Source organism: Chenopodium album, chromosome 5 (genome assembly GCF_948465745.1).
Source record: "Chenopodium album chromosome 5, dcCheAlbu1.1, whole genome shotgun sequence".
In the NCBI taxonomy this organism is placed as follows: Eukaryota; Viridiplantae; Streptophyta; class Magnoliopsida; order Caryophyllales; family Amaranthaceae; genus Chenopodium; species Chenopodium album.
In genome coordinates, this window is record NC_137838.1 from 2,065,892 (window position 1) to 2,084,124 (window position 18,233).

At 36.0% G+C, this 18,233-nt stretch overlaps 1 protein-coding gene across 1 annotated transcript; it reads right to left on the bottom strand.

Annotated features, from left to right (window-relative positions):
* Positions 1-5,746: 5,746 nt before the first annotated feature.
* On the bottom strand, positions 5,747-16,920 carry LOC145631472 (phosphoglucomutase, chloroplastic-like). Its single transcript, XM_081683556.1, has 22 exons — positions 16,650-16,920; positions 16,182-16,247; positions 16,036-16,080; positions 15,843-15,935; positions 15,713-15,765; positions 13,703-13,754; positions 13,543-13,611; positions 12,611-12,679; positions 11,438-11,560; positions 11,266-11,318; positions 10,628-10,706; positions 10,469-10,533; positions 10,330-10,397; positions 9,255-9,373; positions 9,087-9,161; positions 8,587-8,702; positions 7,510-7,651; positions 6,932-7,013; positions 6,806-6,852; positions 6,619-6,696; positions 6,183-6,288; positions 5,747-6,100 (listed from the first exon to the last, which is right to left on the bottom strand). The coding sequence occupies exons 1-22, from the start codon at positions 16,863-16,865 to the stop codon at positions 6,033-6,035; spliced, it is 1,884 nt and encodes a 627-aa protein (XP_081539682.1). The 5' UTR covers positions 16,866-16,920; the 3' UTR covers positions 5,747-6,032.
* Positions 16,921-18,233: the final 1,313 nt, after the last annotated feature.

Sequence of the window (18,233 nt, forward strand, 5' to 3'; positions counted from 1 at the left end):
GATTCTTCAAGTAACAACCGAGAACGTGCAATTTCGAAAGAGGGAAGAGGGTCCGTTTGTTGTATCATTGCAGCAACCGTATCAAAATCAGTGTTAACGAGCCCCGAAACCAATCGAATAACCATCTTTTGCTCCGACACCGGTTGATCAACATTGGCTAATTGATCTTTTATGTTCTTCAATTCACGGCAATATGAAGAAATATCTGAAAAATTTGAGAGATGTAAGGCATTGAACTGATTTTCAAGATAGACGGCTCTAGTAGTTTTATTGTCTTGAAAAATTGCCTTGAGTTTGTCCCAAATCTGTTGAGCCGTAGCTCCTTTTTCTATAACTGTTTCAAGCAAATCCTTGGAGATTGTGCTATAAATCCAGTTCTTGACAATGGAGTCAAGTCGCTTCCACATCTCAACTGATACATCCGTCGGTTTAGAAGTTTTAGGGTCAATATGATCAAGAACATTATATGCGTGTGTATGACACTCAAATAATTCAACCCAATTGGAATACTGAACTTTCTCTCGATCAAGTATAAGAGGAAATACATTCTTGATGTTATGAACACCTAAAGCAGGGTGATAATCAGAAGAAGAAGAGGAAGAGGGTGTTTCGTCGTCTTTGGTCATGGTATTAGTGGCAGTGAGGGATCAGGCGCACCAAACGTAAACAAGATAAAAGGAATTAATTGATTAGGTAATCAATTAATGATGGTGGGAAAAACCTGCAGAAGCACTAATTTGAGGAAAAATCCGTGGAAAGATGACAAGATGGCGACGTAAACAAAAACAAAAATAAAAAAAAGAATTAAATTTGCGGAAGCTAGATCGTAACCTAAAGCTGTGATACCATGTTAGATACTGTAAACTCCTTCGATCGGAGTGTATTCCATTAATCAATATATATAGGGTTACAAACATGAGTCCTAATCACATTAGGAAACTCAAAAGATATTTACAAATATTCACAAAATATATCTCCCACTATAACAGAATAACTAGAATATCTATCGTATATTCTATCACTGAGGGACAATTACTTGACGCCACAAAAAAAAAACAAAAAAAAAAGTGTTACTGAGTACTCCTACTATACAACGATTCTTAGGATATGTAAACTTTCTTAAAAGATTCAATTATGATAAAGTACGGAAAACCACGGTAAATTTTCAATATTGTGGTTGCAAATCACAAATAAGAACTTTGATGTGAAAAGGGGAATCAAGAACCTTTATTAGTTATCCCACATAGGATTCAAATAAATAAATCAAAATAATGTTGTATTTTAATATGTACACAGTATACCGTATATACATGAGAAATGAGAATTGAGATGAGATGAGATGAGATGGATTATATATTTATACGGAGTAACATTTACACCACGTTAATAATTCAAAATAATGCTATAGACTAATAGACATGAATAATAATGCGTACCATAAAAATAATAAATGATGCGAAGTATTATTACAGTCGCAGATGGAGTTGAATGAGAGCTGACAAAGTTGATGGATAAGCTCACACTCTCAAAGCATTAGATTGGGTCAGAGGCAGGTGGTTCTTTGGTGCTATGAGAGGATCAAAAGATGAAGACATCAAGTTATGTATTCTGTCTCCTCTTTTGGGGTCGAATAGATTTTAATATTAATTCTCAAATAGCAACATCTTGTGCATGATTTGCATCAATAATTAAATAATTAGATTTTCATAACTTTTTGTGGAGATAGTTTGAATTGCATTTTATTTTTTTATATACTGTATTATTTTTGTTTTCAAAGACTCTTAGGGTCTGTTCTCGTACGTTTATTTTTTGTTCAGTTCAGTTCAACTTTTAATTTCTTTCTCTTATAAAAAGTTCAGTTCAATTTAACTCAGTTCAACTTATTTCAGTAATTCTGATGGGTATAATTTACTTAGAAAATGTAATTCTGATGTAAAAGTTGAGAAGAAAAAATATGCATTGAGATAAATATAGAATATCTTATGAACAAAGTACTTATAAATGTATAATATATACCTTATATGTAATTCTGATGCATGAATAGTAAATAATCAAATTTTACATTCAACCTAAAACATAGTTATAGATATAGAAAACTGATGCATACATGCCCAATTTACCATCAAACTTTTATCGCAAATCACATGATTTAGATCGACCTAAAATATCTATTTTTTTGACAGTGTGTTTCTGGTGTGGCTGGCCACACGGTGCGGTAAGGTGCCATATCAGTAACCCCTCTAGTAACCCCACTTAAGTAACCCCTCTAGTAACCTCCCAGACAAAGTAACCCTTGACTGACTTAGTAACCCCTGACCAAGTAACCCCTAACTGACCAAGTAACCCCTAGTAACCCCCGACCTAGTAACCCCTAACTGACCAAGTAACCCCTAGTAACCCCCAACCTAGTAACCCCTAGTAACCCCTAACCGACCTAGTAACCCCTAGTAACCCCTAACCGACCTAGTAACCCCAAGTAACCCTTAGTAACCCCCGATCGACCTAGTAACCCTTGACCAACCTAGTAACCCCTAACCGACCTAGTAACCCTTGACCAACCTAGTAACTCCTAACCGACCTAGTAACCCTTAGTAACGACCCCTACCTAGTAACCCCTGATCAAACAAATCACTGCCTCACACCACCACCCCACGCCACTAGCCGGCCCAGCCCCAAACACCACACCACCCGCCAGCCCCTAACCCACACCACCAGCCAGCCCCTAACCCACGCCACCTACCTCTAACCCACGCCACGTTGCAACCTGCCTCTAGCACTTAAATTTAAACATCTAATACAAAAGGCAACCAAAAAAGTGAAAATTCTGGAAAAATGAGCATCAAATTCTTCAACAAAACGAGCACAATACATAAGATCAATAAATAAATTACCAAATCAAGATCAATTAATAAAATGAAAGTGAAAAGAACACGACGGCGGAGTGAAAGTGAAAGATCAATTCGAGCAGAAGGATGAGGAAAATAGAGAAAGTTAGGAGGAGAGGACGACGATGGAGCTGAGGTGGCTTGCTTGGAGCTTCGAGGAGATCTGACGAAGATGACAAACACGACAGCGACGGATGGAGAAGACGACGACGGAGCTGAGGTGGCTGGCTTGAAGCTTCGAGGAGATCTGGACGAAGACGACGAACACGACGGCGGTGGATGACCTAGCACGACCATTGATGGTTAGAGAGAGAAAGTTAGGAAGAGAAAATGGAGGAAGGAAGAGGAAGGAAGAGGAGAGAGAGAGGAGAGAGAAAATAAAAAAAAAAAAAAAATAATGTGGTTGGCCGTACGGTGCGGCCAGCCGCATATAAAACTTTGTGTTTTTCTTATTTTTTTTGGAGGAAAATCTAAAATGTTTAATAATGATAAGAATATTAGCAATAAATAGAATATGACCCAACCTAACCCAATCTAACATTCTAACCCCAATGACTTAAATCCGAAACCAACTCAAACCATGCTTCACTTATTGACATACACATTTCCCGACCCAAAAATAACTCAACCTATCTGAAGAACAAATAACTCACCTCTAAAATATCCTAAGCTCGTGGCAAAAGGTACATAGTAATGCACAAGATTTTTTTATATATTTTTTTAATAAAGTAACACATAATTCATACAAAAATTATAGTAATAGATGAGTCACAAAACTTCCCAAATTCCCGTAGTAGAAAAAATGTGTCGGAAAACTATTACTTCTGCTACTGAGTTTGAAAGTTTAATACAGAGAACCATAAAATTTATATAGTATTCAAATACTGTAAACCCGAAGTTGATGGGAGATTATGGGAACAAGATCAAGATTTTTAACTACCATTACTTGAAAAAGAGTTCATTGATCAACGAAAATCGGCAAAATACTGTAACATATTAAGTTCAATACCTCTAAAAATAACTTGATATCATGAAATTACATGGCTAATATATATTTACGGGTGATCTGTGATTAATTTGGGGGTGTTGCAAATGAGCTATCACGAGTCCGCCTCACCTAAAACTAAGCGATGCAAGTACTACGTATTAACGTATATATGAGTTGTAGCAAATTTACGAGTTTTCTGCCGAACAAATCCTAGGATCAGTACTTGTAGATTTAAATTTGTTTGTGTGTTTGGATCAAGTTTCTCTTCAAAAAGGCTTCCAGCGACGTATATCTTTCACACGAACGTGTCAAGTGACTCAAGTGAACGATACAGCAGCAATGTAATGACTAATGAAGCAAGGTAGCAGCTCCAATTCGCCGCCGTGTGAAGTAGTGAGCAAGACACGTGATGTATAACCCTAGAACACTAGTCACATTGCATGGCAACTCTTGCACCAACTGTTAGCATTTTCGTACCATCACACTGTCTATAAAATTCATCTTTTACTAACACATCAAACAATCTACCTCATCATTCGCACTTGTTTAGCAACTAAAAAGATATCATGAATTTGAAATTCAAGCTACCTTTGTTATTGCTGTTTTTTTCAGTTGTCTTAACCTCCAGTTTGGCAGTCCGCTTTCCTAACCAGTATGAAGCATCGAGTGATGAGCATTGGCAATGCTTGCAGCGTTGCAGAAGTCAGCGCGGCGGCCTGCTAGAATGTATTGATGAGTGTAAAGGTAAGGGAGGGAGTGGGGAATGGGTCTCTGAAGGCGATGATGAGTTGATTGACATAAATATCAACCCACACCATGAACGTGAGCACCAGTTTGAGCAGTGTCGTCGTAAATGCCAAAGGCAGGGCCAGCGTGGTCAAAGCGAACAATGGCAGTGCCAAAGGAGGTGTCAGGAGAAGTATCAGGAGAGGGAGAGTGGTAGAGGTGGTCGTCGTTATGGAGATAGGGATGATGAAGTAGAGGAGATCAGCCAGGGTCGTGACCCATACAGTCGACGTGACCCACAACAGCGCTTCGAGCAGTGCCAACAGAGATGCAGGAGGCATGGACAAATAATGGAATGCCAAAGGATGTGCCAGGAAGAGCTGCGAAGGCAAAAAGAGGAACACCAAAGCCGGCGTTTTGAGGAGGATGGCTTAGAGGTATCCGAGAATCCCCAGCGTGACCCACAACAACGCTTCAAGCAATGCCAGCAGAGATGCCAGAGGAAAGGGCAAAGAATCGAGTGCCAGAAGAGGTGCCAGGAAGAGCTACAACGGCAAAGAGAGGAACGTCAAGGTGGGCGCTACGAGGAAGGTGACTTAGAGGTATCTGGAAACCACCACCGTGACCCACAACAGAGTTTCAAGCAGTGCCAGCAGAGATGCCAGAGGCAAGGGCAAAGTCAAAGAATCGAATGCCAGAGGAGGTGCCAGAAAGAGTACCAAGGGCAGGAAGGAAGAGGCAGGCGCTACACAGAGACGTCTGGCCGCCCCACTATACTAGCTTTCTTCTTGAAGCTCACTGGATTGTTTTAAGTGATGACTGGTGAGTGATATGGTAGCTTGATGGCATTATGAATAAAGTGTACGATGTAGGATGAGTGATGTATTTCCCTTCTCTTTTTCAATTAGATGCAAGGACCAGAGAGGCAGTGAGTGTGTTTTACCACTCTGCATCTTTCTGTTTCAAAATAAATATAAATAAAGCAATATACTGGTAAATAATGAAAGTTGCATTGCTGTCAAAAAAAGAAGGAAAAAATTACCATAATATTTCATCCAAGTTCACCTAGATGGAAAGGTATAAATGAATGAATTAAGAAACACAAAATGCACATCCACCAGGCATGTAATACCTCAGTTTGCAAAACTATTGAACGTTAAATTCATTGAATTTTCAATTGTGAATATTTTACAAAAACAGCCTACATAATTATACATGGAATAGCTTATTCTTGAGATTATCTGAACACATTCAGTTATGTTTTATTCCAATTCAAATAAAATTATACTTCGCACTATATTTTAAACTATTTTGTTTGGGGGGGGGGGGGGGGGGGGGGGTGGGGGAGTGGAAAGCCTAACTTAGCTAGGATACCTGAATGACGGGGAATCAGGAATGAATCTATACTTGCGAACTTGCCTATACCTTTTGGTTTATGTGATAACAGTAGGCTTCTCCCTTCCGGTGAAGTCCTTCAGCTTCGATATAGATAATGCAAGATCTGAACATTGTAGGTAGCAAATAAGATTTCCAAACACAAATCAGGTCATGTTACGTACAGCATAGAAGGGAAAGTAACAAACCTATCAATGGTTTTAATGCTATTTGGGCATCCAAATCGTGTTTAGAGGCATCAGGCTCAAATTGCTCAATGTATACTCTGATTGTTGCACCTGCAGAACCAGTACCCTGCAAAAAAAAAAAGAGAATTCATTCTAAGTCCCAATCATGGTTCAAAACTAATACAATTTAAATTCTCACACACACTATTATTCAATCGAATTTTATTATTTCTGTTTCCCTCCATCTGCCAAAAAAATCTACCACAGCCAAAAAAACCATAAATAGATTACTTATGAAAAGATTGTGTTTAAGATATCTAGTTCAATTGACAATGGTGATGTGGCAAGCTTATAAATGACATGGACTGAGACGTAAGATTGAAAAGAGGACTTCTAATGATTTTTTTCACCCAGCAAAATGTTAAAAGAATAATGAAAAGCTTAAGTTTGCACATACCGATAAACGAAATATTATTCGTGACCCATCAGTAAACACAAAGCGAACACCTTGCTTTGATGCCACACTTCCATCAACCTAAGACCAATATAAAAAATAAGGCTACTAAATATATTTGTAAAAACATTCATATTCTGTATCTTTTAGATAAATCACCGCCAATAAAAGCATTAAAACTAGAACTTACAGGATCTGTGTAGCTGAAGTCATCTGCAAATCGAAGGACATATTCCCCTGTTTTGAGAGTTACGTTAATACCTGCACTTTGACAGAAGCCTCTGATCTAAATTTCTAACAGCAAAGCAGAACTTACCATATCTATCTCCTTCCCTGCTCTTTGATATCAAGTCTCTGAGATGGTCAACCATCTTATTAGCACCTTCAGATTCACACTCCTGTTAAAATGAGCATCAATATCAAAGTTCTACACCACCACTACCAGTATGTATCTCACCTCAGAAGAGGTAATGAGGTCAAGTTGCCAAGACATATGCAGCCTTGCATCTAATTGATTCTAGTCACTAGCACTACAAAGGTTGGTTAAAATAGACCATAAATCCCACAGGAAAAAAAGTATTTCCTCCATCCTCAAATAATCTTCATGTGTTCCATTTTAGGATCACCACAAAAGAATCGTCTTGTTACATATAATAAAAATAAATAAATAAATTTCGCTGAAACCATGTGATGTGGATCCCTCCAGTAACTTTCTTTCTCTCACAATCTCACCTCACCCTACTAAATTCCTTAATATGCGTGTCAAACCTAATAGGAAGATTATTTGCGGACAGAGGGAATGATTTGGTTAGTGATAAAAATTAAACTTTCTATCTTAAACATGAACAAGCTAATCAATTCAGAGTTTCAGACAACAGCAGATCTGATGCTCACTTCATAATCATATCTGGAGAAAAAATTCCTCCCATAAGTTGCCCAATATTCTTTTACTACATCTGAGACGGAAACAAGTCTTTCCCCAGGTTTTGTCTCCTTGTTTCTGTAAGCGATGATTGACATCCAGGCTAAAACAGCCCTGCAATAATAAATCTTTTAAGTCAAACCACATTAAAGATAATATTTTAATTACACAGATATCAGAAGCTCGTTAACTCTGGCATTGGCTAAAACACAAAAACATGGATAATCAACAGTACACTTTCACACATATCAACGTCTTAAATCTTGGTCTATGCTTTAGTCCATTACAGAAATATTGGTCAGAAAAGCAGACTCTGAGAGTTTCTGCAAAAGGTTCCTATATACTACATAATTCACATAATACAGTAACTGCACAGCTTTAATTGTAGATTTTTGCTAAGTAACCTGGAAAAAGTAGAGAATGTGCACTATTCACTCCCCCCCCCCCCCCCCCCCCTCTCCTTAGCAACTACATTCTCAAATGTGTGAAGTGAATTTCAATATCTGGTGCTCTGTGCACAAAGTTAGCACACCACCAAACAGAAATCTATGCTGCCGTACTCAATCCAGTTATAGGAATGTGTTCCGGGTGAGATGGAGAAGTGGATACAGCACCCTTAGTAAAATTAGGCATCGGCAACTAAGCTGCGAGAGACTTGTCCTATCGGCAAAGTCATCCATTTTTGGGAATAAACAACAAATCTAGAAGAATAATTCACATATTTATTCGTAGGATCAACACAGTAGGCAGCTGCAGCATGTTCTTGAAATGGATTCTGCAGCCTTCAGTTGAAAGGCTAAAGGTAACAAGAACAAGGAGGGACAAATCTAAATGAGCTCATTCAAGAAAAAAAGATTGATGGCTTTTAGTTGCATATCAGAACAAGGTGAGGCAAACCAAACCAAGCTCATAACCTCAGATTAACTGATGGCCATTAAATGCAAAACAGACAATCATTGCACTGAGATAGAAGGCACTGCCTTGGCCACACAGCCACACACAGACGGTTCATAATAAGGGAGTTCATAAAAACTAGTCATAAGACTTACCATATGCCATCCTTTTCACGGATGTGATCAGAACCAGTACCAAAACTCTCTTCACCACAGATTGACAATTTCCCAGAATCCATGAGATTACCAAAGAACTTCCAGCCAGTGGGAACCTGAAACAAGAGAACCATGCATTGTCAGCCAATTTTAGATGATACCAAATTTCAACTAACTACAAGTGATTTCATAAAAATAAGCTGATACATGATGTATGCTGATCTAAATCAGTTTTTCAGCTTCATATCCCAATAAGTGAGTTGTAAAGGGCCAATATGTGTTGGCCTCTATAGAGCATGAACAACTAATGCAAGGCTGATTCAGGCCAATAAAAGGGTTTAATTGCTGACACAAAGATCATGGGACACGATTATCACACCAATATGACCCCTCAATCAGCATCACAAGCTTGCTTACATAATGTGTGATCAATATTGCAATCAAAACTGACATTAAAATCTGAAACCCTAAATATCTGATCGCAAGTGAAGAATAGAAACCTCAAAAAAGGGAAGTTTCAATTTTTCAGCAACACGATCAAGTGCACCACTTGTAGGCATGGATCGAGCCAAACCCTGCAGAGCACATACAACAAGCACTGGATGAGCAACCAGAAACAAATATAAAAAGATAGTTGATATGCAGACCAAAATGTGCACAGGTTTTACCTTAATTCCATCACGGAAGTATGGAATTGCTTCTAGAGCATTTGCTGCAATTATAGCAACTGAATCTGAAGGTGTAACAAAGAAACTTCTACCCAGAATCATATTTCTATCCCCATCACCTGGGCCATTAAAATAAAAAAAAAAATTAAAAAAAAAAAAAAAAAAAAAAAAAAAAAAACCTTGTGAACATTTAAGCAAAGAGATTGCTAAAATTTCACACTGCTAATGAAAATTAACTGTACTGCTAGAATCTTCATAAAAGTTTGATAAACATGCAAACCCATATAATGAACACTTGCGAGAAACTAAAAATATGGTAAGTTAAAAAAAAAAAAAATACAATTTCCTTCTTTTTCTTTTTCCTTGGTGGAGTGTTAGCTCTAAGGCTTCAATGAGTTCAATATCATTCTTTGGAAAAAATCCAAGCAGAACGACACAATGTAAATTTGTAAAGACTATTAAAACCTGATTCTTGTATACCTTGCTCTTTTTAAAAAAAAAAAAGATAAGGAAAGGATAGCCCTAGGCAACACTTCCATAGTCCAAAATAGTCTGGGGGTGAAATAAGTCAAATAACAGCCAACCACAATTTACCTGGTCAAAAAGGTTCTAGAAAACCTTTTAAGAGGTCGTCTTCTTTTTTATAATCTCAGAATGCATTTTGCAAAGATTGAGAATGTGAGATGGATCTTTAAAAAATTTCCTAGCAATTTCCGGCGCAGTAGATACTAGATAGGCAGTAATATATGGTGGCAATAAATTTTTAAAAAAGAGATTGCGTGTTTCTTATCAATGTCCAAGGTAATGCAAGTAGGCAACTCTACTTCCAAGTACATGTTTCTCCCATAAATTTCCAATACCATTGTCAGAATGACAACAATAAAATTTTGAATAAAAACAAACATTTAGAGATAGAGTTGGGTTACAATGGACATTTCATGGATCTTTCATCACAAATTACACAAAAACTTCATAATTATTACTTCTAAATAATACTGCCCGCCAAAAGGGCCATGAGGAACTGACATTGAGCTAAAACAATGGCTGGAAAGGCAAGGGGGGATAGAAATTATACCATCACTAGCAGCCCCAAAGTCCGGTCCATTCTCAGCGTACATTATGTCAACCAAATCCTTAGCATAACTGTTCCAATCACCAGTCAGAACATATCATGCATAAAAAGTATCCACCGTAAGATGTGAATATAATCTTACGTGAGGTTAGGGTCTGGATGGCCATGGCCAAAGTCTTCCAGAGGAACCCCATTTGTTATTGATTCCTAATGAAGGCCTCAAGAAATGTAATCAACATAGCAAAAGAGTTATAATTTAATCATAATTCTGTTAACTCAGATAGAAAAAAAAAAAGTATACCGGACTGGCACCCAGCTTTTCCACGAAGATTGGTTTCGCATATGCTCCGGTAACTGCATGCATGGCATCAAATGTGAACCTGAGAAATTATAAACGGGATTTACATGACAAACTTAGTAGAAGGTAAAATTAAAATAAAAAATAAAAAAAGATGATACATAAATGAAACCATCACTGGGATAGATCATGCATAAACACAGAAAACCAACGAGCAAGATCCAAATTCATAGAAAATGAAAAAAGATGTGATGAAACAATTAAAATCCCATACTCTGACAAACTAATATGCGGTTAATTATCCTCTCTATCCATACAAAAATTTACAATAATTTCTATGCATCATATATTAAGGATCAGAACCCAAGTATACTAATCAATTTGGGTCAGATAAGTGTCAGTCACAGGCACAATAAAATAGTTGGGAGTTGAATGAATTAGGGTACGTATGTCAACGTTGGATACAAAGATGAATGCTTTTGACCCACCACCTACTCTCAGAAAGAGGGTCACAGAATAAAGATTTGAAGCAAATGAAGCATGCAGTAAAAAAAATCGGGAAAATTTAATCAAAAGACAAACAGAAAACCGGGAAAATTTATCAAAAGACAAAAAATTTGTCAAAAAATATGGGTTCACACCTGAAATCTGACCGTGATAGAAGACTTCTGATAAGCTGAAAATCAAAAACACTCTGTGCATAGCAGACAAATTTTGTAAAAATTAAAATACAGTAGAGTATTTGGGTTATCTTGTCCAAAACAAGAAGTAATAAGATGACCAAGTAATTAGATCTCCAAATAGCCCTTCTACCTCCAACAGCTCCATATAGTCCGCAACTGGGTCAACTACTTCAACAACGAAGTTGCCAAATTTCGTAACTCCAACACAAGAAAGATCTACATCAGGAATGGTTGCCATCTTAATTTCAGATATCTGCATAAATAATCCCATGTAGGTATCACTCAGATTTCTAGTACAGATGAATATAGATGTCCCCAAAATCTCTAGTGGAAAACAGGAACAGAGTCATATTTGGGACTTAGGAGAAAAAATTAGGCAAATTATAACCAGAATTCCAGAAAGATTCTGTTTAGATACTAGCTTTGGGCATTAGAAAAATGTGAATTTTATGAGATAAAGATGCACTCTTTTTGTAGGTCACAGTAACCATGAAGAAAGCAATTGGCCACAAGAAGTTAACATAACTGACTGTATATTCCAAAATTTGGAATGTTAGATGAGGATGAAGCACGTCCAAAGTTTATGAATTCGAAGGGAAACAAAGAAAAGAAAGTTGAATGTCATGTGCTCTTTAAACATCCAGAGAGATAAAAAGACAAAATGGATGAAAAGGATTGTTGCTTCAAATATTTGCAAAACAAAACAAAAAAAAAAAAACAAATGATGATTCAAGCAAGAATAATTGTAACATAATATGTTCATTTGTTCATAATGTATTCAAGGTCAAAATGACCAAATTTGACTTCCATACTTCCAAATAAGCTAACATTTTGGGATGAATAATTGAAATTCTTATACGAAGTTTTTTTTCTAAAAAAGCATGGAGATGTATAAATAATTTATTTGCTTCAAGCAGATAATGCGTGGAACTTCGGAAGGGGTATGGAGCTATTTATATACCGAGCATTCCCTTGCAAAGAAAATATTTCCACACATACACACAAAACAAAACAAAAAAAAACCTGCATTTGTGAAGGAAGATTTGGCATAAGAAGCTTTTATGATTTTACCACCTCATCATACACCCGAAAAACAAAGGTATTAGCTCAGGGAAATCCTGCAGACGCCCTGCGTTAGTGACTTGGTGGCGGAAGCCCAATGATGTTCTGAATCAGACAGCTAATAATACAAGGATAATGGACACTAAGCTCTAGAAAACAGAATCAGCAGATGTTACAAACACGGGAAAAGGGTGGCAGAAATGCACATAGGTGAAGCATTTACAGAAGATCAGGCACATACAGAAAGTGTGTTGCCGTATATCTTGTCAGTGATGGATTCAGGTGCAGGTTGCCCACTGCTGTAGTTGAACTGAAACATTAATACAAAATTGTTACCCTTAATTAAGAAAATCAAAGAACATAACAAAACAAAAACTGACTGCCATGTCACATGTTAAGCAAATAACATCTTGAGCCCCTTGGGAGTGTCTTGTTTGACAGCACCCACTTTACATAAGATGGAAAGCTTGCCAGGACTTAAAGAGTAGGAAAAACTAGAAGGGCTGGAAAAATTAAAGTGCTTTCTAAGATCCATTAGAATTTTACAAAAATCTTCACCAAAATAAATGACAAGATAATAGCAACTTCACGGCTCAGCAACTGCAATAACTACAAAAAGGGTTCAACAACTACAATCTACACACCCATTCTTATATGAAAAAGCATGCATAACAGTTAGACATTTGAAGTTGGAAAGCATCAAAAAGTAGAAATATTACATGCATATGCTTAAATCTGATGCCAACAACATTAATATGAGAACATCCACATGATGTATAGTAGCAATTGCAATCCAGAATGTCTTCTGCTGGTGCTAGCAGTCATTATTCATGAAACTTTTTTCCTTTTAAGACATCAATAGCATCAATAAGGCTCGACCAGTGTAGATAGCACAAGTAATTCTTATCCAGGGGAAAATGATTTAACCGTTATTAACAAAGTTTATAAGTAAAACTAAAATAGGCATCAACATATATGTAGTAATAGTGCTGAGGCAAACAGAACCTCTATCAGCACTATCCAGCCTTTAAGAAAATCATAGTGCAGTAATGGCTAATTTTGCTCAACATGCACCAAACAATGTGCAAAAAGATGAAGAAATGGAGCAAAGAAAAAGGAATAAGGTGAAGAACATAAATTCTTTACCAAGTACATGAATGTACATAACATTACCTTGATTCCCCAATCATAATCGGGTCCACCAGGATTATGACTTGCACTCATTATAAAACCACCATTGGCCTGCAGAAGTGTGATATCAGCTTTCAAATTAATTAGCATTTATGTTGTATAAATACATAAGAAAAACAAGGAAAGAGATACAGAAGCTTGCCTTCCTCTTTCTAATCACAGCAGAAACTGCTGGTGTTGACAAAATACCATCCCTACAATCATACAACTTTGTCAAATTCGCATAAATCAGACAGTGCCTAGTTATCATAAACATTTATGGTTCTTTACACACATTGCTAACCAGTCTCAACTTTTATCATGATGTTGCAGGTCATATGAGTTACACGAACAGATTGAATAACGAGAAAGTGAATGCAGACATAGACATGTAGTAATGGATACCAAAAGAAAAGACGAACAGATTGAATAACGAGAAAGTGAATGCAGACATAGACATGTAGTAATGGATACCAAAAGAAAAGTACGTGGTTTTAGCACTGAAGGAAGGTTACAGAGAAATACTAAATAGCTTAGTTTGAAGACAAGCAGGTACAATGTTGATGAAAGTTGTAGTGTACATCAGAATCTAAGAGTAATCAGGAAGGTACTAGAGCAACTCCAATGTCGTAGACAAATGGTAATGGGTGCTCAAAAGAAAGTGTTTGTGCTAAAAGCTTCATGTGACAAGAGTGTTCTATAATAATTATTTTCAAAGAGAAACTATGATGTTATCTCAAACAAAAGCAACAGGCAGCAGTTGTAGCTCAACATTCCTCTACAAACCAGGTAATTCTAGGAAATATCTAGGGGAATATGCACTATCATAGTAGTATCAATGAACCAATACAACTGTGAACAACTCGCGGTCAAAGATCATTCTCACTTGGTAAACAAATGAGCTTGAACAAAATTTAAGGGCATGTATAATAAAGAAGCCTAGCTCAACGAAAAAGTGTTCATCTCGTTTAAGCTCACAAACAAATTGTCCGCAAATGATTATAAGCTCATTCAAGTTCACTTGAATACCCATTCAAGCTTGAATATGGCCAACACCTAATATAGGGAAAAAACAAATAATATTCCAAAAAATAGAACCAAAAACAAAAATTGAAATTATTGACATTATTAGTAGATTCAACAAATTTTAATTACACACTAACGCATTGATATAATAGCGTACAGTTATATTTTAGTGATTTTTTTTTTTAAATACTTGCATATATAGAAGTGTCCAGGTATATTGATCATGAGTAAGTGTTTTAAATATCTTGGTCAATCATCCAGATAAATGGTGATATTGATCAAGACTTGGCACACGGGATTAAGCCAGGGTGGCTTAAATGGAAAGCTGCCATGAGAGTGTTATGTGCCCGAAGCATCTCTTTACATTTAAAGGGAAATTTTATAGGACTGACATAAGACCAGTGTTGCTATAGGGTATAGAGTGTTGGGCTTCTAAGAAGCACATCAAAAAGATGAGAGGTTACGAAAATGCACTTGTTAAAATGGGTGTGCGGGAACTTTGAAATGAAGTTATTCGCAAGAAAGTGGGTGTCAGGGGGATTGCAGACAAACTAAGGAAAAATCGTCTGCATTAGACCCAAGGGTGCACTGGTACGAAGAAGGGAAGAAAGGGATCATGGATAGGGACCGAAAATGTCTTGGTTTAAGGAGTTGATATGATGCATATGGATTTGCATGAGAATGAGGTATTTGATTGTAAGGAGTGGAGGAGGAAGATTTTTGTGAATGATTATGCGGAATAATCACTTTTGGTTCATGTAGCCAACCCCACTAATGAGATTAAGGCTTTGATTGATTGATTGACTTACATATATAGAAGCATGTATGAAGCTTGTTTAGAAGCATTCCCCTTCAAACTTGATTTTGCTCGGCCTAAGCATTTTACAGTTAAAAAATATAAACAAGCCAATCTTGAACTTTTGAACATGTGATTTAATAATTGAGCTCTTGAGGTTTTGGGATTGAGCTTGACAGACCTAACTTAGGCTTACAAAGAGGATGATCATACATTCTTACAAAACACACGTATGTAAATGGTGTTAAATATTCAAAATCCTTTCAAAAATAACACTCATTCATGATATCAAACTATATAACAACATAACACATAAGAAGGAAAAAATATATTTATAAACAGGATACTCACTGCCCAACTAGTATTTTTGCAACCCCATTGGCTGCCGCGATTTTGATAATTGTCTGAATAGCAAACCAAGATGCACAAATTAATGTCCATACATAGATTATGCAGATTTCATAACTGAAGATGAGTATACCTGTGCAGCCTCTTTGTTAAAGTACCGACCATCGCCACCAAGAACTAACACCCCATTCACATAGTCCTCTGTTGGCAGTGAATTAAACAATGCCTGCTCATTCATAAAACCACACACTAATCAATGCCGTAATCACAATGCCACCAACATCTCATGTAAACAAACTATGCTTTTTGAGCAATGTGTTTTGAACCTGTATCCAATTGGCAAGGTAATTCTCTTGCATAAACACTTTAACCTAAGAGCAAACCAATTTTTTAAGAAAACAGTTAGTTTCCACATCAAATTAACAAAAAGCATTAATCCATATTACTTACAAACACGAAAAACGAATTAAACCTTCTTCCGGAGACCGCTGGTGCCGGTTTTCTGACCATCATAAGGTTTCGTCGGCACCATTTTTATCTGTTGAACTCAATTAAAATAATCAGACGACAATCAATACAAAATGCCACTCTAATTACACTACTTCCATCAAATAAAAAAAATTGCAAATTTCAAGACATAATAATAGTGATCAAAGAAACAATGTATTACTATATCAAACCAAATTTCTATAAATACAATAATTTATTGACAAAATGCAACAATTAGCATCAAACAAAGATACAATTCACATCAAATTATGAGTATTCATGATAATAAAAGGCAATTAAATATATATATTTATACATTGAATCAATAATTCACAACAAGAATGCGCTGATACAAATTCTCAACTTACAATTCATCATTCAAATCAAATGAAAACACAAATTATAAAAATATACAGATTTAAAATTAATTAAATTGAAATAAGATGAATACCGAGAAATTCTGAGATTCGAGGATACTGGAGGTAGAAGGAGATGATGAAGAAGCTTTAATGGCGGAATGAGAATGCGACGACATTTTAGTAAGAGAGATGAAATTGTGAGAAGGAAGAGGGAGAGAGAAAGAGCGAAGAGGAAGAGAGAAAATTTTGATAGGTGTTTTTCGAGAGTAGAGAGAGAATGAAGGTTCAATTTTTACAGAAAACGCCATTGTTACAGAGCTTAGAGAATGAGAGGGTGAGAGGAAATGTGGGAAATAATTTTGCAGATTTTTTAATATTTTTTTTATCAATCTGAAAAAAACAATTGGGCTGGGCTTCTGGACTGTATTGGGCTGGGTTGGGGAAGATCCAAGGACAAATTGAATGACGGTATTTTGACGGAATGTATTAACACCACGTGTATTAAGATTTGCCCTTGGTTCGATAAGTTATCACGTGAGTCGGTGAATTTATTTGTGTTTTCCAATGTGATTTTTTGGTGTATGAGTTTGTTAACAACTTTAATGCGGTGGAAGTGCATGGTGATTGCTTAGCAGCTTAGGTGGCTGGTGGGTACACTTTTAGTCCTTTGTAGATTTTTGCATAACGTGTATGGGACTATGAAGAAGTCACTTTATATATTCTCCATTTAACACCCGACTACGGATCTGTTCTGATTAATTAAATTGAGCTAAACTAAATTGTTTATGAGAGAAAAAAATTGAAAACTGAACTAAATCAAACTGAAGAGAATAGGCTATACATCTGGACTTTAGAGATTCAAGAGTGTTTATTTGATCACTTTTTAATACACAAAGTAACAATTGTTATGAATTTGGTGATTAATGTATGATTGTTGAGGTCTGATATGTATTTATTTAGTCTACTTTGACTTGAAATTTTTTTTTTTATATGGTTTGGTGTAGTTTGTTTTTGTCTAATTTTGATAAGCTGAAAAATGACTAATTAATTTTTGGGTAGTGATATATATATATAGTCCATGCATAAGCATTAAATATACTTTCTAAAATGAAATTAAGTTGAAAATTCATGACAAAATCACGCATTAATCTATCTTTAATATTTCCTTTTTTAGCTCCTTATACATAGCCCTTAGGGCTGTGTTTATCAATTTCCTTAATATTTAAGCAACGAGATTGATACTTAGTAATAATATAGAGGGTTATTGCTGACATAAAAATTGATAATACACACTTGAAATGAGATTTAGAAGTATTTTTCATACAACAATAACTCAAACTATTTAGGAACATATTGTAAAATTTCATTTAAGTTGAATTGTTAATTTTCGAGATTTGAAATAGGGATAATAATTATTGAGTTTTTTTTTTTAATAATGAAAACAGTATATATGATTGTTAGATCATATCTGATTATATTCTAATTTATACGATCATGTACAATTTTGCTATGATATTGCAATTTTGTACAATTCAGCTACGATTTTAAGCTCATTTGTATGATCTTGCTATGATTATATGAAGTCCTACGTGGCTATAATCATGTTTTCAATCTGGATCATTTAGCTAGTTTGGAATTGCAAAAATGAACGATCTAAATCATGATTTTGACAGCAA

What these genes read in the sequence shown, in the direction of transcription:
- LOC145631472 (XM_081683556.1), bottom strand. Translation starts at nt 16,865, where the DNA reads ATGGCGTTTTCTGTAAAAATTGAACCTTCATTCTCTCTCTACTCTCGA. An exon ending in CTGTGATTAGAAAGAGGAAG is followed by an intron (nt 13,612 to 13,702) that starts GCAAGCTTCTGT and finishes ACACTTCTGCAG; the next exon opens with GCCAATGGTGGTTTTATAAT. An exon ending in CAGGGAAGGAGATAGATATG is followed by an intron (nt 6,853 to 6,931) that starts GTAAGTTCTGCT and finishes CTCTCAAAACAG; the next exon opens with GGGAATATGTCCTTCGATTT.